Source organism: Trachurus japonicus, chromosome 24, assembly GCF_045865225.1.
Source record: "Trachurus japonicus isolate A0001 chromosome 24, Traja_1.0".
Lineage (NCBI taxonomy): Eukaryota > Metazoa > Chordata > Actinopteri > Carangiformes > Carangidae > Trachurus > Trachurus japonicus.
Genome location: NC_140930.1, coordinates 22954189 through 22975989, shown reverse-complemented (window position 1 = coordinate 22975989; position 21801 = coordinate 22954189). Strand labels below are relative to the sequence as shown.

General features: G+C 41.8%; 1 protein-coding gene across 2 annotated transcripts in view; it reads right to left on the bottom strand.

Moving 5' to 3' along the window:
* Positions 1-408: 408 nt before the first annotated feature.
* The window catches only part of bach2b (BACH transcriptional regulator 2b), a 101179-nt gene continuing 79786 nt past the window's right edge, over positions 409-21801 (bottom strand). For both annotated transcript variants that reach the window (XM_085771471.1, XM_085771472.1), the window contains exons 3-5: positions 19962-21461; positions 10091-10297; positions 409-6265 (exon numbers count right to left, since the gene is read on the bottom strand). In XM_085771471.1, coding sequence (XP_085627597.1) covers positions 5759-6265; positions 10091-10297; positions 19962-21461 — 2214 coding nt within the window. In that variant the 3' untranslated portion in view covers positions 409-5758. The remainder of the gene's footprint in view (positions 6266-10090; positions 10298-19961; positions 21462-21801) is intronic.

Below are 21801 nucleotides of genomic sequence, written 5' to 3'. Positions count from 1 at the left end.
TAATATGTATGAATCGAAAGGGCTATACACTGTTAGCAAATAAATATTCAAGGTTACATAGAGGTTGACTGATGAACACAGTGGTGCATTTAGTGAACAAGCTAAAAAGCTAAATGTTTCTCTCTGAAGTTGTTAGAGATCAGTAGGTAGAGAGTGAATGTTGACTAGCATGCTAATGCTAATGTAGTTGAATGCTGATGTTGCTCTGGGTCTGCTGGTGGAGTAAATAGGCCTATACTTACTGTAAATCAATGTCATATGGACAATGACAATATGTCAACGTTGTGCCCCCAAGTGGCCAAAGAAAATACGGAAATGAAACTAAGAAATTAATTAATGGAATTTACCAACACGTTACTGTAAAAATAAATAAATAAAAATAAAATAAATCACAAAATACACACATGATATGCATGTTTCTTTATTTCATAAAGAGAAATGGTGTCTAGACAAAAAAGTTGTTTAGATAACACTAGCAATTGAAATTAATGAAAATTGGGTTTGCACAATACTGTATTTACAATGGTTATTGAAGTCATTTTAATTAATTAGGGTCATGTAGCATTTAAAAATTATAAAGGTAAGAACTCTTAGTAGAGAATAAGCAAATAACAGCTATTTCAAATTGACAATATTAACACAAAACAGTCATCTAGAAAAATGAAAGAAAAAAACAACAACTTGAACTACAAGCTTAAGAGCTATTACATTAAAAATGATGCACCAAAATCGACTAATACAATAATCCATATAATCTGTGTAAAAAGCATGTAGAAAAAACACCTGATGCAGTTTGCTGATACAGTCATTGACCAGTTATGAGAGGTATGAAGGATTTCACAGGTAGATAAGTGTGAGAAAGTCCGCACTGGTGACTCGGGGATGGGGGCCCAGGCCCCTGTATACACTCACTTCACTTGAATGTGAACTATGGCCTCTGCACTTTCTAAGGCAAATATCGGAGGTGCACTTGTATTCATATAATGCAAACCCATCCCGAAAGTTGGATTAAAGACAAGGTGAGGAAACTCATTCTTTGTCTCTTTACACAACACCAAGAACCAGTCGAATTGAACCAAGTGATTTTTACATGGCAAAAATCAATCATACATGACATGACACCTATTTGTAAACATATTCCATTTTTCATATTTTATCTTCAATGATCTCGACCTGCGCATTCAACCAGGATACTAGATTTTTTTTTCTCAATGAAGTTGAGCAGTCTGTGAAAAAAGGCATGTTTTTGTTCATATTCTTTTACAGAACAACCTTTGGAGTTGAAAAGCCAGTGTTTGTTTCAGAGAAGCAGCAACGAAAAAAAAGTTACCTAAAAAAAAGACAAACACACAGCATAAAAGGTAAGAGCATCCAATTACAGAGTTAGAGCAACAGCAAAATTGTTCACTTAAATGAATCTGTTGTATTGGCTATGGACTAAAACATGTCTGGCCTGCACAAAGGAGCCCCAAGGATCCCTCATCTTTCAGTATCAAATTCATTTTAGCTGTTTTCTATGCTTGGGATTATTCCTGTGACATCATCTTAAAGTTGCACCAATCAACATTTGCATATGATCTATGAATTAGATGACTGTGTGCAATGTGAGAGACAAACCAGCAGAAAATTATGACCAACTCTGCACCTCCCTTCAGCTCTGCTGCAGCTTTACAAACAGCATAGGCCTACTCCATTTACATCAGTCTCATTTCCAGTAGCAGCAGGTTACTGTGGCATACCCGCATAGAAACCAGCTGGTGGAGATACTGGAGGTCAAGATGCACAAGTATTTTCTCAGGAGTTGGTGGAGACCAAAACAGAGCTAAGAGGAGAGTGCATATTGAAATTCACAACTATTTCTGCTAGACTGACTGTTTCCTCACACACTGGCCATATGGTGATAATATGCTAATGTGACTTGTTCTGCTGCCCTCAAGTGGTCAGTATTAGTTCATTCAATTAATGCAGCTTTAAATGATGTCAACAAACCAACTCAAAATGTCTGTTTCTGAGCAGATTTAAATACTTGCCATCTAGAAATTTCAAAAGCATTTGAGATTTCTACCAACACCACAATACAACTGAGTTTTCATTGCAATAACCAAATGCCATGCAATCTTCCAGAGAAATAGAGCTGTTGGAGTTTTTGGATACGTTTTTTTTTTTTTGTGATGGGAATAAACAATTTCCTCTATTGTCTGCTGAATTAGAGTGGTGGCAGAAAACTCAAAAAGATGGAAAAAGAAGACCCTTTAAAAATAATAACCTCCAGGGTGTAAGCCAGACAGTTTTAATGGAATAATTAATATGTTGACTTTGCTGACAATAACACCATCTCGCCATTGAAGCTGAGGATGGATGGAGAATTATAGTTTGACCAAGCAGTCAGTATTGGAGTGTGCAGCAAGTCTCAAAGGGCTCAGAGGTCTCCTGACTGGAGAGTATGATTCAGGGATGTCTGTATGTTTGCTTCACCCTCTAAGGTAAACTCAGGGCATGCTATGTTGAATTACAACATACAGTAGGTATGTAAGGGAAACAGAAATTCTACTATGCATGAACAAGAATGTCATTGTAGTAATATCATTACACATCTGAAGAGAAGCCCAGGGTCCTTTGTTACAATAGTTAGGCTACAATACAAACTTCATGGGTTCATTTTCTCCAAACAGAAAAAAACAACAAAAAAAACAACACAAAGTCAAAGAGTATGTGCTCTCCGATGCAACATCAGGGTTCCTCAATTTAAGATCAAGCACACAAATAGAAAATGTTGCATAATGTTTGCAGAGAAGACGCTTCTGTAACATAAAGTGTCCCACTTTCATTTTCTGGCTTTAACCTGGTAGAATCTCCACATGGGTAAATACTGTTCTGCTTCAATGTGCGCACAAGAATGAAAAAGGAGCACAAACAGTGAAAAGCTCTGAACAAACAGGAGAAACCACAGGAGTCGACAAAGAGTCGACACCACTGCTCTGTGCTCAGGCTGTGCCACAACATATGTACTGTGTGTGTATCATATGAATTTACTGTGTGTGTGTGTGTGTGTGTGTGTGTGTATGCGTGCATGCGTGCATGTGTTTTTGTGCATGTGCGGGTCTATGTACTCCACAATAGAGACCAGTCTTAACAATTTCAAAGACAGGTTTGTAAAATACACTTAAGAGTTACTCTGTTCGGCTGTATCAGGAAAACAGTCTCAAATGTGAGATCATACTCTAAACTACTGTTTTAAACTCTAAGATTTACATCAGTAAAAGTCAGGGGGTAGAACTTCACAATGTTTCATCCAAACTTTAAAGCCCCAATCTGCAATACCTCCAGCAGCCCAGCTAATTCAGCCAAATAAGATAAAGAAATGTATCTACTGAAATATTCTAAGAACTTTCTTTCAACAGTTTGTGATTTTTTTGCACACCTCTTTTTTTCAAACGGATGTGAGAGAAATACTCAGCAAGAAATTGCAGAAACTAGAGGAACAGCAGCTAGCTCGTAGGTGACACTGAGGTAAGCTTGCTATTAAGCTAACGGGAGGCGCCATTTCGGATTGGGACTTTAAAGAGCAATGGAGAAAAAAAAGCTTCACATTCCAATTGATTTTCCACCTTTGTACGAGAGCATGGCCCTGCCTCCAGTGAGAGTTGAGATAATTCAGCTTGTTTATACATAGAAATATATAGATATATATATTTAAAAATCATTTTAAAAGCAGACTGCTCCAGAAAGAAGTTGCGAGGCAAACAGAAGCTGGACAAACTAACTAGGCTTATAGCTATAGGCTGCATGCATGCACATCACAGAGTAGGTGTTCAAACAAATGCACAATTAGGGCAAACATGTTACTATCTAATATGATTGTTGCTAAATCATTCTGACGACACTTACACTGCTTTCACGTCAAATGAATTCTGAATTAGCTTATTCAAGTCCTAAAGAAATACAAATATAAGGTGTAAACACTCTTATACTTAAACAATAGATTCCTTTTGTATTTAGGTTTCAGATACAGTTTCTTCATAGAGATTTTTTTCTTTTCCTGTATATTCATATAATTATATCAACAAGATGTTTCCCCTTGAAGTGCCAATTTAAGTGCTCCAGTCTCAGACTTTTAAAAGGTCTGAAACATAGACAAAGACCCTCATTGAAGTGCTAAATGGCTCTGTGGCCGGAAACAAAGTGCCTGAACAATAAGTCAAATTTGTTAATTTCTTTAAATCTGTTTGTCAAAAAAGGTGTTTATCTTATTCAGGATCAATTTGAATAAAAAAATCTGAAAGTATCTGTCACGTAGATGTTGGCTGCACTTTTCACTGTCAAAGGACAACACTAAAGAAACCCAAAGCATGTCTGCAAGAGTGTATACACAAATAGCAACTTTAAATACTGATAAGAAATAAGATTTACTCCAAAACACAAGGCAAAACTCTTTTTTTTCACATTTAGAGAGGAGTCAAAGGTGGAGAGAAAAGGAGAGAGAGAGAGGAGCTGGCCTGAGCTGCGCATTACAAATACATGGTGAATGTCTAAATTTATACATGCATGGGGCGAAAGAATTTACACGTGTGTGTCGACTTATGTGTCTGTATGTGCTGCGCTGTGTGTTGAGTGTCTACATGTGTGTCGAGCTGATTTCCTGAGTATAAGAACACCCACCATGATGGGGAATATTCATTAGGCAGGACAGGAAACAGCAAAGCAAAGATTTTTCCCTTAGCAAAAAGGTGCTTGATATAACCCCCGGTGAAAAAAAAAAAAGGAAACATCTAAGCCTCTACCTGTACAAAAAAAAAAAAATCACTGTTACAGTCATCATGCTCCATACTATATACATTTCTGCCAGACAAGCACTTGAAAGTCAGTCACTGTTACAACATCCAAATACAGTGGTATTGCTGATGAGTGGGAAATAAAAATAGTCATTTAACCACCTGCAAAAACCTTTTTTTTTCTTTCAATTCAGTGCTGAGGAAGGCAAAGGAGGAATGTTTTCGGTTGCAGCCTGTACAAAGTTCTCCTGTACAGAAATACAAATGTGAGACGCTTGAAGACATTTTTGCATATGAACATTTTACAGTCTAACTGCATCGTAACTTCCCCGTGTACAGAAACTACTGTATTCTCATTTTTCATGAATTAGTTTGAACATTCAGAGGATTTATTTTCTTATTCCTGAGTTTGAATTGCTGTGACGAAAAGGGCCACTAAGATATAGTGAGAAAAGAACCACAGAAAGAGTGAAAAAGAGAGAGAGAGAGACAGAGAGAGGTAGAGAAGATTGATAAAGACAGAGTGGGAAAAAAAAGAAAGGAGAGCAAAAGGCAGAGGAAGCAGAGATACTGTCGGTACACGGAGAGACAAAGAGAGCTGCTGTTGTAGGTCCGATGAGGTTGAACTATGAGTTGTGATGAGTGACACATGAAGACGGAGTCTCCACTGTAGAGGTTGCTGCCCGGCCGAAGTGTAGCACCACTGTAAAGGTTTGGTGAGAAGTTCCCACTCTGTCATGGTTAAGAGGAAAAATACCTGGAGAACAGTATTGCTGCTGTTAAGACAACTTTAGTGTCAACCGTTCAAAAAGAAAAAAAACAAAATAAAAAGACAGCACAAAAAGACATAAATACATACAAAGCTTGTTTTTCAGTGAACACTGGGAGAGGCCGACATCTCAACAACCCCGAAAGAGGGTTTGTCAGAAGAATAAAATTAAATAATAAAAAAAAAACATCAAAAACTACAACACAGACAACCACCACTACTTAGTACAGTCCTTCCTTGGCTGCTCGTCAGTTGTACATTTGTCAGTCATTTCCTGACAAAAATCAACTGTTACCGTCTGGTTGGATTTCTCAGTGGGCAGCCCTGACTTTGTGTATAAGCTGGTGTCTTGGCCGTCCATATCTTTATCTGCCCCGTTTCTGACGGCCAAGTCGGGCTCGCTCTCTGAGGGGCCGGGCGAGCCGTGGAAGCTGGGCTCCGGCGTGGCCGAGCCCGAGTGGGTGGTGAGGTCGATGCTGGTGGTGGTGGCGTTGGTGACGGCCGGGCTGTGGGGGGGCTTGGGCTCGTGGGCAGCGTTGTTACTGGCAGTGGAGTTGGCGGGCCGCAGCACGGGGCAGTAGTGGTGTAGAGACTGGACCTGCTCGGGGCTCAGCTGGACGTCCCGGCACACCTCCTGGGACAGGCAGGAGAAGTTCTCCCACAGCTCGCCCATACACGCCTTCAGCTGGTTCCTCTCCGTCAGCAGCTTCTCCTTCTCACACACCTGCACACACAAATGACTTCAGCCATTGATTTACATTCATTTTTTGGAGACTTACTCTGACCTTAATCAACCTTAAAGGGATAGTTCACCCAAAATTTGATCTACTCACCCTCATGTCGACTAAGGGCTGGGAGAAGTTTCAGAGTCCTCCGTGTCTTCTCTGAGTTACTGGGGGGTCCGTGCAGCAGTATTTGTCCATATAATGGTTGTCAATGGATACCAACTTTCTTCGTCCAAAAAGACACACCAAAAAACATCCAAATACCTCCATACTGCTCGTCTGTAATGTCCCTCTTGTATTGAAGCCCCGACATGAGAAATTGTTCCGCCGGCCAGTGCAATCACGCAAGATTTGCACTGACACAGGAAGAGCAGTGAACTGAAAGAATATAGACTTTTCGGAACAATTTCTCATGTCTGGGCTTCAATACAAGAGGGACATTACAGACGAGCAGTATGGAGGTATTTGGATGTTTTTTGGTGTGTCTTTTTGGACGAAGAAAGTTGGTATCCATTGACAACCATTATATGGACAAATACTGCTGCACGGAACCCCCCGTAACTCAGAGAATGGAACGGAGGACTCTGAAAATTCTCACAGCTCTTAGTTGACATGAGGGTGAGTAGATAATGAGTGAAATTTGAGGGAGTACAAATACTACTGGTCAAAATTTACTCTGTTACAAGTAAAAGTAGCTCAGTCGACATGTTACTCGAGTAAGAATAAAAAAGTACTTGCTTTTAAAGGTACTTAAGTATCCAAAGGTACATGCTTTTACATTTACTTTAAGTAAAAATAAGAGTAAGAGTACATTTCTTATTTTTCACATCAATGAATGACTATAATTTTTTCTAAATGAATTTAAGGACCTTTTAACTCTTGTTTCTGAGAATGAACTCTTTGAAAGCAGCTGCACTGATGTGCTGCTTTTAGGGGTTAGGGTTTCCTTCTTTGACAAACACAGCTTGTGTCCAATAGGATTTTAGAAAAAAGACCTGAAAGTAACGAGTACTTTTCAGCCTTCCTACAAATTAACTCGAGTAAAAGTAAAAAATTTGTCTTGGAAATGTATTCAAGTAAGAGTAATAAGTACCAAAGAAATTTAATAGTCAACTAAAGTACAAATCCTCTGGATATGTACTTAAGTACAGTACTCAAGTAAATGTACTCCGTTACTGTCCACCACTGACCAGAAGTTATTTGAATAGAGGCTTAGTGTTTCCATGGCCACAATAAATTTAGCCATTTTTGGCCAGACTGAGGAGGTAACTGAAAAATGGTGATCAATCTTATGTGTCATCATCATAAAGAGTAACTGCTCTAATAGTCCAGGCAATTTAGCTCATTTTGGACCCAAAAATAGAACTAATTGTCACAGAAGGTTTTTCACCATACATCATTTCTATGAGGTGTCTAGAACAACATACTAAAAGTCCTAAGAAATCCTAGTTGGAGAAATATGTTTAATTTGCATCATTATTTACTGTATAAAGTAATGATGCCGACAACAATACACCCCAATGGGGCTATTTTTCCCTTTACTCCTATCACAATGAAACTTTACATGATAAAAGTATCCATGAAATGTAACATTTTTTGTATTACAAGTTTCTTTGAAAATGAATTTGAATATGCAAATGAGCCTTACACTAATCAAATATGCCCAAAATACACCCGAATAGGCTTCTTTTTTTCCTTTACTCCTACCACAATGAAACTTTACACTATGAAAGTAGACATTAAAAGCAACATTTTTTGTATTACAAGTTTCTTGAAAAATGAATTTGAATATGCAAATGAGCAATACACTAATGGAATATGCCCAAAATACACCCGAATAGGATTCTTTTCTTCCTTTACTCCTACCACAATCACACTTATAAAATTTACTCACACAATAAAAGTATACATGGAAAGTAACATTTCTGTATTTCAAGTTTCTTGGAAAATTAATTTTAAATATGTAAATGAGCTCAACACTAATTGACTTATGGTCAAGAAGCCATAAAGCCGCAAGCAGCAAAAACAGGGGCCAAATAACTTAGTTCTTAGTCCCGCTCATATGTTGTTGAACATAACAGCATATTTAATATAACATCACACACAGTCGTTGAAACGACTTTGATGAATTCTGACTTTCTTCTGATGTTCTCTGCAAACTGGGAGGAAAGTCGTTAGGTAAGGCTTGTTCGCTAATAAAAAAAAAATAATTTAGAAAGCAACTGGAGACAAGACTGTGCAATCAATTCTTAAGGTCAATATAGGTCTTTTAAGTGTGGCAAGTGACATGTGTGTATGCATAAGTCAAGTGTGGCAAGTGACAGCACTCGGTGCATAGGTTAACTTATTGAATGGACATGAATGTGTTAGTTATTTGGCCCCTGTTGCTTCTTGTGGCTTTATGGCTTCTTGACCATAAGTCAATTAGTGTTGAGCTCATTTACATATTTAAAATTAATTTTCCAAGAAACTTGAAATACAGAAATGTTACTTTTCATGTATACTTTTATTGTGTAAAGTTTCATTGTGGTAGGAGTAAAGGAAAAAAAGAAGCCTATTCGGGTGTATTTTGGGCATATTTGATTAGTGTAAGGCTCATTTGCATATTCAAGTTCATTTTCAAAGAAACTTGTAATACAAAAAATGTTACATTGTATGGATACTTTCATTGTGTAAAGTTTCATTGTGATAGGCGTAAAGGAAAAAAATAGCCCCATTGGGGTGTATTGTTGTCGGCACCAATACTTTATACAGTAAATAATGATGCAAATTAAACATATTTCCCCAACTAGGATTTCTTAGGACTTTTAGTGTGTTGTTCTAGACACCTCATAGAAATGATGGATGGTGAAAAACCTTCTGTGACAATTAGTCTGTCGTAAAACGCTATTTTGCCTGGACTATAAGCAGCTCGCAGGTTTAACATTTTCAACTCAGTCTCCTATTTTATATCTAGTCCAAACTTCAGTCTGACTAATGGTATGTGTGCAAACTTCCACCAAAATTCAGTTTGGCTGTGCAAAATGAAGCAGCACTGATGTGATTCAGCAGGTTTAGACTCATCAGGTTAAAGAATGGAGAAAGTTGAATAGAAAGTATAGTCATGATAACATTATTAGACAAATTTATGTTGCAATTTCTGTTTCTCCTATAACCTCAACGGTGCAACAGGAACCGTTTTACGTTGTTTGTTTAAGTTGTTCCAGGTATGGAAAAGTTACTTTCATGAATATTGAAATAACTGTTAGGTTCGCAGCATGATAAAGAATATTAGTTCTACTTTAAAGGTTGAAACACTCACTACAATACTTTGTAGTGGTTCACATGATACAAATATTAGTGTTACTTTGTCATATTTACAGGCCAGAGGAGTGGAGGGAAATGTGATATTGTTGCATTTCAGAGCTTGTGCCACTAGAGGCCAACAGATCCTCTGTCCTTTATGTCCCTTTCATATCCTGCAATCTTTATCAAACATCTGACATGTTATGTGGGTATCTAATATAGTTACATGTTCACTCACTGTCTCACTGCAAACAGCTGGGACAGGCTGTGAGTCCTGTGAGCTATAGGAGGTGGTTCACACTAAAAGGTTTATTACTGTTATTACCCTCATGGGGCTTTTAACAGACGGCTGTAAATATTTCTGAGAGCTGACACAACAAATCAAAAACACACTCACTAGAGGGCAGTGTGATGGTGTCGAAGGGCTGACGGAGCAGATCTGCTCTAACTAATGATGTCCCATTGAGAGGTAGGTTACTTCATCATCACATCATCAGGTAACTGTTACTACTGATGACCAGTTAGAGCCGTCAACTCACCAGTTTTCTGATCTCACACTCCAGGTTCAGGATGCAGTCAAGTTTCCTCTTGCGGCAGCGCTGGGCTGCGATGCGGTTCTTGCTCCGCCGCCTCACGTCGTGGATGAACTCCAGCTGCTCCGAGGTCAGTTTGTGCATTTTCACCAACATTTGGAAGTCGTTCCGTGGAAGATTTGTGATTTGATCTACGGGGAAAGGGAGCTTCACCTGGAAAGAAAAAGGGGATATATGATGCATAAGAATTAAGAAAAATTTAATTTATTGTATTTATTTAACCCATTATTTTATTCAACATGGGTTCAAATGGATGGACATGCACAAGTCCATATATCTTACAGCAGAGTGTCATTCTAATACTTATAGTTGTTTGACAGTGTTTAACTTCTTAATGCATCTATGATGTATACTGAACTAATAGAAAAAAGGAAAAAGGCTACATTTAAAGACCCTTAATTGTAAAATTTAAGCCTTTTGCAGAGGAGTTGTTTTCATTCATTTTGACTGATAAGATGTTGGGTGGAGATATTCTGGGATTCATACAAAGCATCATGTACAAATAGAAAATCATAAACATCTAGATTGTTGCTCTCTATCAGATGCAACAAAGCCAACAGGAGAGTGAAGAAAATGTCAAACTGTCTGCTCACTCCCACACAGACCTGAGAAAAGATCTAATCAACTGAAGAGAAAAACTGTGTAGGCGTACAGTTCCTGTGCACGGCCTCGATACGAAGATTTGATCTATTCCTTTATATTAACTTTGAGTATATGAAGTCACAATTTGATTCTGAAAAGTACAGAAATTATAGGTGGGCTTTCCAAATAAGGTTCAGACCCCCCGCCCCCCACCCCTTTTTTTCTTTTTTACAGTATCTCAGTATTTCTGAGTCTTATAGCTGGCAGTATGGATGGAGATTGAGAAAACTCTAATATGAGCAGGGATCATGACCTCAGTATTTCTGAAATCCCAGCCAGAGCTTCAGCAATGTTGATGCAGAATAAACATAGTGAGGAAATCCATACCACAAGCAAATACTTAGATACTGTGTAAAAAGATGATGCTGTCAGACTTTACAACAAGGTCTGCTCCCAGTAAGTAGACAAACAACAACACATGTGCAATAACCCCCCCACTCACAACTGCACTGTATATGTATATCTATATATCCCTTTTTCATATCTTTTGCATCTTTCTGTATCTTGTTTGTCTTGTATTGATATATTTTACCAGTCCACTGTGTGCACTATATGTGTGAATATACTTGCATGTATGTACTGCTGCTGTAATCCTGTGAATTTCCCTATCGTGGGTAAAGGCATACTTTACTTTACTTATCAAACTTAACCTCCAATAAAACCCAATTATGATGGGTTAGGTCAGTGCATTAACAGGTAAGTTTAATTATAGGACTATCACTTTGTTATTATGATTATTATGACACTGTAGCTAAACCTAACAAGTAAATAAACACCATTTTTACCAATTGTATCATTTTCCCCACTTCTTGTGAAGCAGTTACTACATTGGACCACAAGATGGCAATAGAGCACCAGCCCACATGCCTCACAGAGCAGGACTTAGTGAGCGTTCAGCTCTCTCCGCCTCACATTTAACATGTAGCACATTCTCAAGCATAGGGGGGAAAGGTGATCCAAGAAAAGAGTCCCTCTCCATCTGTCCTGGAAGCGTGCCTCCCCATCTGACTGAGAAGTATGCCAGCATTTGGGGTGGGTGGGTGGGGGGTTGAGAAGGGGCAGTGACTTGTCAACCTGATCCAAATCAGTGTCAGGTGATTTCTGGGGTCATGAATATCTGCTGCAGCAGTCCTCACAGGCCGCACAACAAAAGAATTTGTGAAATAAATATGGCAGTCATTTGGCAGTGCAAACCAAAATCAAAAAAAGATTAAAAGAAAAAAAAAAATCATAATCCGCCACTGATATGACAACACATCAAGGTTGTATGTGTTTATTCTCTTTTTCTCAGTTTGGAGAGCAACAACAAGTCAGCCTCTCTCCCCGAGGTGATGGCAAACCTTATGATAAGCACATCATAGGCAGATCCACCCCAGTGGTATCTGTGTGCACCAGGGAGCTGTAGCTCTAGGCAGCAGAGGGAAGCAGCGGAGGCATAACAAAGAGCCAGAGGAAGACAGCCGGAGAGCTTGGCAGAGATGAGAGGAGCTGCAGCTCTCTCTTTCTCCTCTCCCTTTCCCTTTCTCTCTCCCTGGCTGCCTCCGTGGAGCGCAGGAAGAACAAAGCCAAACAAAAGGAGGAAGACAGGAGAAAGAGGAGCAAGGGGATGTGACTCCACTCCATACCTGGCTGACTCCAGAGGGGCCAGATGTTCCCCGGAGACCCTCAGCCGCTCAGATGACTGCAGGCGGAGGCAGTATTGTTTCTCCACACTGTGGTACACAGCAGCGGACCGAGCTGTCACCTGGTGTAAGTGCTGCACTCAGGGGGATGAGGCGAGGTGCCCACTCAACCACAGAATCAAAATTACTCCTCACTCAAAAAGCCAAATCTAGACATCAATCTCCCTCTGAAAGGGAAATAGCTTGAGTTTCCTCATTAGAAGTGCAGCCCTCTGAGCCACCAGGAGCCCTATTTCTCATCTCGGCTCAACATCTGCATGCAGACACATGAATAAATAATGGCCTGAGCTTTCAAGGCCACACTGGGCTCTCGTTACTTTGCCAGGGCATGACAACTCCAGCCTCAAAGAGAGGCGTCGGGAGAGCAATAAAACATCAGTGCGAGCTGCCAGCTTTATCTAAAGCAAAGGAGAAGATGACTCTCTTTGTGATTAGATAGCGTCTCTACGATCCCGCGGAGCTGCAGACACACAAGTGTTGGCTTCGTCCACCAACAGGATCTGATGGAAATCTGTGGCCGAACGAGTGGGGGGAAGGAGACGCTGCAACCTTGTGCTGGTTTCTTTCTCCTCTGCATCCACCAGTCACTGGTACACTGGGGATGGCTAAATTTAGCCATCCACCATGAGAACCAGTTCAGAGGCAAAGCTGGGATGACAGAGTACACTTCCACGCTGGTGAATTCACACCCTAACTGTTCTGGATCTACATTTCTCTCTCAGTCACCCTCTTTGTCTGGGTCATTCTGCAGCAAATGGGGTAGGGAGTGAAAAGTAGGGCTCATCTGTTATCTGGACCAGCGCTGTGCTGCGCCTCAGCCCCGACACCTACACTGTTAAAATATGATGGATGGTTCAGGCTTCAAGGTGAGGTGATCATTTACACCTGCTGAGGGGTTTTTTTGTCTTTCAATACAATGTAGCTACACACATTTTATAAATATTTTATTGTGTTGTAGATTTAACTTTAAATGAATAAAATGTACACTTTAATTTACACTCAATAATCCATGACAAAAATGCTATCAGTTGAAAACCTACAACACCTAATGTACAAAAAGTGGAGGATCTGATGGATTATGCTACTTATGCCTACTTGACGCATTTAAAAAATGACATGTAGGAGCAATAGCAACTTCCAATATAGAACATGGAGCAGTGTGACATCTTGGAAAACATACTTTCTATTTCTCGGATGATAGGAGAGCAAACCTATCTCTGTGCATCTAGTACAGAGAGTGCTCTGGGATGTGTTTAGACTTGCTTGTTATGCTGAAACATGGAACTGCTCCTTTAAAAGAAAACTTAACAATCCATATCCTGGGTCCAGCTCTGTTACTTTAGGCACAGACACGTGGCTGTTTTCCATTTTCTAATCTTGAAAGAAAGCAAAGCGTGAACTTATTTTAACATACATTCAACACATTCTTCCTGCTCATTCAGACCTGACGGATCGAAGATGTGAAGACTACATTATGGGATGTCTTTGCATTGTGTTGTAAGCTGAGCAGCTGCAGCCTGCATCAGGAAGAGGCCAGTATAGTGAGGTGGGGCAGTTGAATGGATGACCCGGCCTGGTAGGGGTCAGCCTGAGCTCACCTGTTAAGCTGCTCTAAAGCTTTAACACTCAATTTCATTCCCACAAAAGACATTTCTCTGCTTGGAGCAGCTGTTTAACTCAAAGACCCCTGGGCTGTCAGCACTCTGATATTTTCTCCGGTAGTTTGCTTCAAGCAATTTCTTTAAGTGATCGCTGCCTGGCACCTCTGCTCCAGGCCCGAGCACTTTTACTTGTCCCGTATCTAATCTCAAACCAAAATGAGATCTTATCTTTTAATGTTGTGTGATTCAGAATTCCGCACATTTGTGTTCCATGCTATCTCTGTAATTAACCCCCGTTACGTCTCATATGCTTGCAAATGGGATTATAAAGCAGCATTACATATGCAAGTCCCGGGTTAGATCTTAATGAAGAGGATGATGAGAGGTTCAGTGGTAACTCCTCTATCCTGGGGGTCCAGGTAATAATCAGCAACATTTTCTGATTAATTACTATAAATTAATGACTACTTTTGCTCTCCTGCATGTAAACATGAATTGTTTCATCTATTAGTTTCACAATTTAAAAAAGATTAAATATTATGTATGCTTTTCCATGGAAGGAAATCAGATCATTTTTACATTACTGGCACTGGTAACTGCTGCTTATTTTGAGTAAACACATGAAAAAAAAAATTGCAGTTATGAAAAGTGTGAAACTTCATCAACAGAAAACCCAAAGAAACAACACCAAAAAAAAAAGTGCAGTACTGGACACACCATTTCATTGCCAAGCTACTTCTCGGAATTTGACTGCAAAAATACCGCAGCCCTGGCCGCCAAGCTGCAGCGACAAGGCCAAAATCAACACAACAAGAATCTGGCAGATTACCACTGTAAGGTAGCTGGATGCTAAATACCTCAATGCTTCCAGGTTGGACCACAGGATGTAAAGCCATGTGGAGGAATATAGTGTTGTTTCTGTGCTCCAGCTTCCCCCTAGGGGCCCAACTGCTGTATGGTTTGTTGCTACTCAGCTGTAGTAGCATCCTGGGAATCTCCAGTCCAGCCTGATGGCACACAACTACACACACACACACACACACACACACACACACTATCCTCTTCTCTGCAGGCTCAACAAATACAAACACACAACCTCTTCTTTATACTTATTCCACTCTCCTCAACTCTCCTGAGAGATGCAACATGCCCCAGCAGCAATTTGGGAAGTAATGATGCGGCTTTATATCTCTTTACCTTGTTACTACATTTTTTTCTGAATATGCATCAAGGATAAATATAGATTTCAAAGTAAAATACTTAGGTAAACAGCCATCCTGTTGCTCAGTTTGAACAAGTCTCCCTTTTGTGTACCTTGTAGGCTACAAAATATGACTGCTGTGATATTCTAAGTACATTTCTTACATGTCACCCCTGTTAAATATAGATTAAAGAGGGAAATGAACAGGACAAACATCCACCTGATATTAAACACAAAAGCCTCCATGCACACACTGTATCACCCAGTGTGCACACAACAAGTCTCTTTGGCTATTTAGTTTTTTTGAATGCTGCACCCACTCCACTGTCATTCAGCTGCACTTATCACATGTTGGATAGCCCCTGTTTGTGTTCCACTGCATAATTATAAAGAACACTGTATTTACAAAGAACACTTAATACCACTGTGATCGCTGACGGAGTTGTCGTTCTGCTTTAATTCAATTAACCATAGTGCCCTCAAATGAAAGGGTAATAATATTACTTGAAAAAGCAGCACTCAGATTTCATCTGATAGGCTACACATCCTCTATTATCGCTATTAGATATGACTAAAACAAGTTAGCAACAACTGAATGGTGACGACCACAGCCACATCATATCTAGAGTAGAGAAAGCATCTCTGGCATTGTGCAAGGGTAGTGGAACTAATATTCTGTGCACAGATGTTAAATCTGTGCACTTCCTGTCAAAAGTTCATTAAAGTTTATGGTTATATGATTAAAAATAAACAAACAAACTCAACCAACCAACCAAACAAACAAAAAAACTATGCTCTGACATATCAGGGCTAGTACTTCCTAATTCTCCCACTCCCTCTGAGATCAATATTTGCACCTCTGCAGCCAGACGATGCACTGTAACAACTCAACGCCCACACTGTAACGAGGAGCTGCAGCTCTGAGAGACACAAAGAGACCGGCTGGGGAACACATGCTGCTGTGTGCATGCATCTCCATAAATCCAGGTACTGGTGGAAACATTGCTTAAATTCTTTTTCAGTGTAATCCATGTGGGATTGTGGCAGCGTTTGGCGAGGTTCAAAAGTCACTGTACATAACATTAAGCTGTGAACTGCATGATTGAAGACTCTGATCCACTGACTGATTTGGGACCTGCTATGTGGCTCTACTGGGAGGCCACTGCATGAAAGTGAGCCATAAAAACCATTCAAGGAAACGTAAAGTCAGTAAACTCAGGTGAGAGTCTGCTAATATTTGCCAGAATTAACCATCACATTGATCATGTAATTTAATAATTTATGGAACAATGGAAAGTTACACGTTAAAGTAACTGCTAAAACACAATGTTAATTGTTACTTATCTGTACTAAATACTGCTAATGAATTCAATTGTCATTTTGCAGCAGTAACAGCTGAGCTGAATGTTAAAACACAGAATAAATGTAGCACAATGGAAAGAACAGTCACAGTCAATGAGCTCAATGATTCTAACATGCTAGCTATGATATTGGTTATATCATACAAGTATAGAATAAAACAATAGATGCATTATATCTCTTGTTAATAACAATCATGTATTCATATCAAAAAGTTATTTTGTGTAAATGCTGAACCGCTAATAGAATATTCCACCAGCCACATCCTACTATGCATTTGGATAGGTATTTTGGATGATGAGAAATGCCAGACAGGCCTGCATTAGCTAATGTGATGTTTCAGTTTTGCCTTCTTATGAAATTTGCAAAAAAGGTCTAAAAAATTGTCTAAAATCCAGCTCTCTCTTTGTCTACATATATATAACACTATACATTAAAGTGGCATATAGAGTTCAGTATACATTACTGCTGTTAGACCAGTTAACTCTGAGCCAAACTGAAACCACTGTGACATTGCATATCAAAATCCCCTTTGAAAATCCAGACTTTAGAAGTTTGTTGATGACCTTTCAGAAGTTGCCTGTCTATCTAAGGTGACTGTGCTGTCTGACAAAACACTGATAGTCCACTTCACAGATGTGGCTCACATGACTGCAGCAGCCCATAACCACAAAGCAGGAGTTGCCCAGAGACCTCAAGTGACTCTGGCCACAGTACCTTGAATGGCAACGCTCCGGTCAGACGGGCCTGCACTTTAATAACTTCCTTCCTCATCGGTATTCATTGTGTCCAATCCGTGGTCCTGGGCTGCAGCTATTTTTACCTAAGCTGCTTTCCCCCTCTGCCATTTGCTCAGCAAACACAGAGAGGACAGCCCTCTCCATATGTTTGTTTGTGCACCCGAATTACAGAGGGCGGCGGTTGGAAAAAAGAGTGGCCCAGGAAGCATGAGGTAGCATTTCTTCACCACATAAAGGCCAAAGGGGAGTAACATAACACTGAGCTTCATTTTGCAACTATACCCCTGTGTGACCTCCACTATATAACAGTGGTGCAATAAACTCTAGAGCTGGCAGTTCTGAGAAACATTCATTCATGAAAAATGTTATCAGCAGCCTGTGATAGCTGGCAGATAACCCCACGTGAGTCTGTGTGTGATGGACAGGCTACAACGGCTGACAGATATAAACACAGGCTAAACCCACACGCCGATGTGACAAAGGGAACTGAAATGTCTTGTGGTCATTTTTTGAGCTAGGTCGACAGCTCTGTGTTGTAAATCAGTCCCATATAATTTACTGCAGCACATTCAGCAGACCCTTCAGAAGCCTGTAAATCTAATGGCAATGGGTCACGTCATGGAGGTAATAATTACACATTACTGCTGAACCTCTTTATCTCTCGCGCTGGAACTGAGTTCCTTACACGGAAAAAGAACAACCCTGTCATGTAGCTCCAGCCCTTGCAACTTGCTCTGTAAATCTGATCACCATGGCAACACACCAGTTTCTCTCTTCCTGTCTCCGTCTCTCTCTCTTTTCTTTTTCTCCTCTGTGCACTTAGAGCGCCCCCCCCCTCCACAGAGCTCATCAAAAATAATTCCGTCTACACAAGCAAACATCACTGAATGTAATATCGCAGGGGTTAAAAGGATAGTTCACCCAAAATTCAAATTTCACTCATTATCTACTCATCCTCATGTCGACTAAGAGCTGTAAGAATTTTCAGAGTCCTCCGTGCCTTCTCTGAATTACGGGGGCGGGGAGGGGGTCCGCGCAGCAGTATTTGTCCATATAATGGTTGTCAATGGATACCGACTTTCTTCGTCCAGAAAGACACACCAAAAAACATCCAAATACCTCCATACTGCTCGTCTGTAATGTCCCTCTTGTATTGAAGCCCCAACATGAGAAATTGTTCCGAAAAAAAATTAAACAAGTCTATATTTTAAGCTTGTTTGTAGCAGAAGCTCCCAGTGTCTCAGTTCACTGCTCTTCCTGTGTCAGTAAAAATCTCACGTGATTTGCACTGACCGGCGGAATAATTTCTCATGTCGGGGCTTCAATACCAGAGGGACATTACAGACGAGCACTATGGAGGTATTTGGATGTTTTTTGGTGTGTCTTTTTGGATGAAGAAAAGTGGTATCCACTCACAACAAATACTGCTGCGCGGACCCCCCCGTAACTCAGAGAAGGCACGGAGGACTTTGAAAATCGACATGAGGGTGAGTAGATAATGAGTGAAATTTTAATTTTGGGTGAACTATCCCTTTAAAGACGGCCTGGCGGTGACACTGAGACCCCTGGAGCAGACGGCTTGTCGTTTACAGCCAACCTATGATGTCATATGTGTTGAGGTTTAATCTGACAGCAACAGCGCATGGAAGCGAGCTGAAGGGAAATATAATAAAATGAAAGTGAGTATTATGAGTATGTTTATGTATACTCTCCCTGCGGTGGGAACCTGCTCATTTCATGTTATTACACCGGCGCTGCGCTCCATCTGTGCATAGGAGTCCCTCACTGATCTTTACCTGGTAAACAACAACAGTCGTCTAGTCTGCAGCTTTGAAAGGACGTCTGCCCAGGTGGATTAGGGGGAGGATGATTAGAGGATTGGCTACTCATCCGTCACCGTCAGCACTGTCAGACTGCACCAGAGGCCCAGCTCAACCTCCCCGTCCACTCACATTCCGTGGCTCGCCGCCGCTGTAATGTTTTGGTTGTAATCCCTGTAATCGCACACCTTCACTGCGGCTGCAGCTAATTGGTGATAGATGAGAAATGTCACAAGTCGACTAAAGGGCTGCGCTGAGAATTAAGCGCATGCATATTTATGGAGGGCAGATTACAGACGTCAGTATTTCTGCCGGGATAAAAGGAGATACTTAGGCTAGTTGGCAGTGGCAGAGAGACAAACAGAGCCAGAGGGAATCACTTCAGACGGCAGGTCTACCCCTGAGAGAATCCTGACCCTGCAGTGCTTTTCACAAACACTGCTCCTCTCAGCCGGGATGATCCTCCAATCACGGTCTTAAAAAACAGCCGACTGCATTTAGACTGTCCTGGTGCATTTGGACTCACATATTCAGACTCATTACACGGATCTCCAACAGCGCATAAAGCAGATTAATAATATCAAAGCACATCTGTGCCCTTTGGTGGTGCTGTAAATCTTGCACTGAACACTCCTACTTCAATTACATGATGATTTAATGACTGCTAATGCAGACCTGGAGAGCGGGACCACTGCAATATAATTAGCCATGATGGAATTGAGTGCGATGGCTCATTGTGCGTTACATGTGAAAGACAATGTTTTACACTCACCTCTGGCCCCCGCTCCTGAACGCTGTCTCCCTCCGAGAAGGACCCTGACTCGTCGCTGGAGTTGGTGCCGTAGGACTGCTCACATTTGATCTTGGGCCGCACTTGGTTAAAAAGAGCATCCCCTCCCACACTTTGCTCCTGCTGGTCCACATTGAGGCAGCGCGCCACGTTGGAGCACGGCGAGGAGGAGAATTCGAACTGGGGCAGGCTACAGGGAGAGCCTCCGCTGCCGTCCTCGGCGTAGGAGTACGAGGAGCAGGAGCTGGAAGTCCTGGTCCGCGTCTCACAAGGCGGCGAGCGTGGGCACACTTTGATTGGCACTGGGCAGCTGGTGTTGGGCCTTGGGCGGCATAAGAGTGGAGGTTCAGTTGAGGTGGTGCTAGGAGAGTAGGTCTGGGAGGTGGGGAGGGACTGGCTGGCTCCAGCCCACAGGCCCTTTGGCATGTGCTCCGAGAGCTCCATCTCCAAAGAGTTCCCACCAGGGTAGGAATGCGCTGGGGTTCCCAGACGGTTGCAGGCCCCTGAGGAAAATATGACACTACGGCGGTCTAGCTCGACTTCCTGTTTGCAGACCCCATCACAGGAAGCGGACTTGAGGGACAACCCTGCAGGGAAACCGTCCATGTCCTTTGGGGATGTAACAGACAGATCCAGCTCCCCAGTGAAAGGCCTGAAGTCTTTTTTGTGATCTCCCTGAGAGTTTCCTTTGTCCTGGGGGCAAACGAGTCTGTTGGCAAATAGCTGCTGTGATGTGTTGGGCAGACTGGGGAGGTCCACCCCTTTCTTGAAGAGGGCTCGGAGGCAGGAAGGAGACTTGGTTCTCTTGGTTCTTTCCATAGATATTGGGCTGTCCATCTCCATGGCTGTCACACTGTCCTTATCCCTGACATCCTGCTCGTCCCCTGACAGGCACAACGAGACGGCCTCTTCTTCTGCCTGTGGTTCAACTTTGATCTGTGCCAAAGGCAGCCTGCCCTGTTCCGGCACTGCCGCGCTAACGCTGCTCTCCTTTAATGTGCTTGGAAAACCTGAGGTACTGGTGTGTGAGGAGGTGTCACTATTGTGCTTGTTGCAAGCCCACTGGTATTTCCTGTACTTGGGGCATCGTGGCAGGTCTGACACTCCATGCCGATCGAAGTCAAGCCGGCCATCCGCTAAGTTGCCGGGTATGGCGATCGCTAGCCGATCGTTGTCGGGCCGTCGAAAGGAGGCGATGGCGTCGGCGCACCGCCGCGCCCTGGGAGAGGCGGGCCTTTCCGCCTCGGACTGCATGCTCTCATCCTCCGAGTTGTTGGCCTCCGGGGCCACCTTGTGGTAGGGCAGCAGACTGTCATCTTCGCTGCGCAGCTGAGCTTCCAGGAAGCGAAAGCATGAGTCCTCGAGGTTGTGCATGCGCAGGAATTCAGCACAGCGGATGACCTCCTGGATGTTTTCTCTGCTGAGTAACAGCTTAGCAGTGTAGGCAAACTGCAACAATGGGGCAAATCCCCTGGCAGTGACCTGCAAAAAAACAGGGAAATTGCCAGCATTACCATCAGCACAGCCATTGTTCAGAGCATTTGGAGTGTGGTGAGATAACCCGACAGCTCCAACAACCATAAACAAACAGTGTAAAGTACCAGTTAATCTTTTTATTGGGTCAGCACTGAAGCTTCTATACAGCAGTAAATAAGAACTGGTGCTCTGGGAATGTTGGCAGGTTGTGTGTGTCCATCCTCGTGTCCATAATAACAACCTGTGGGACATTCCAGCAGTCCACCACTGTCTGCTCTGTGGTCACATCTCTGGTTCTGCCCTACACCCACTCTGCTACTGCCTCATGTTTGCAAAACCCTTACTT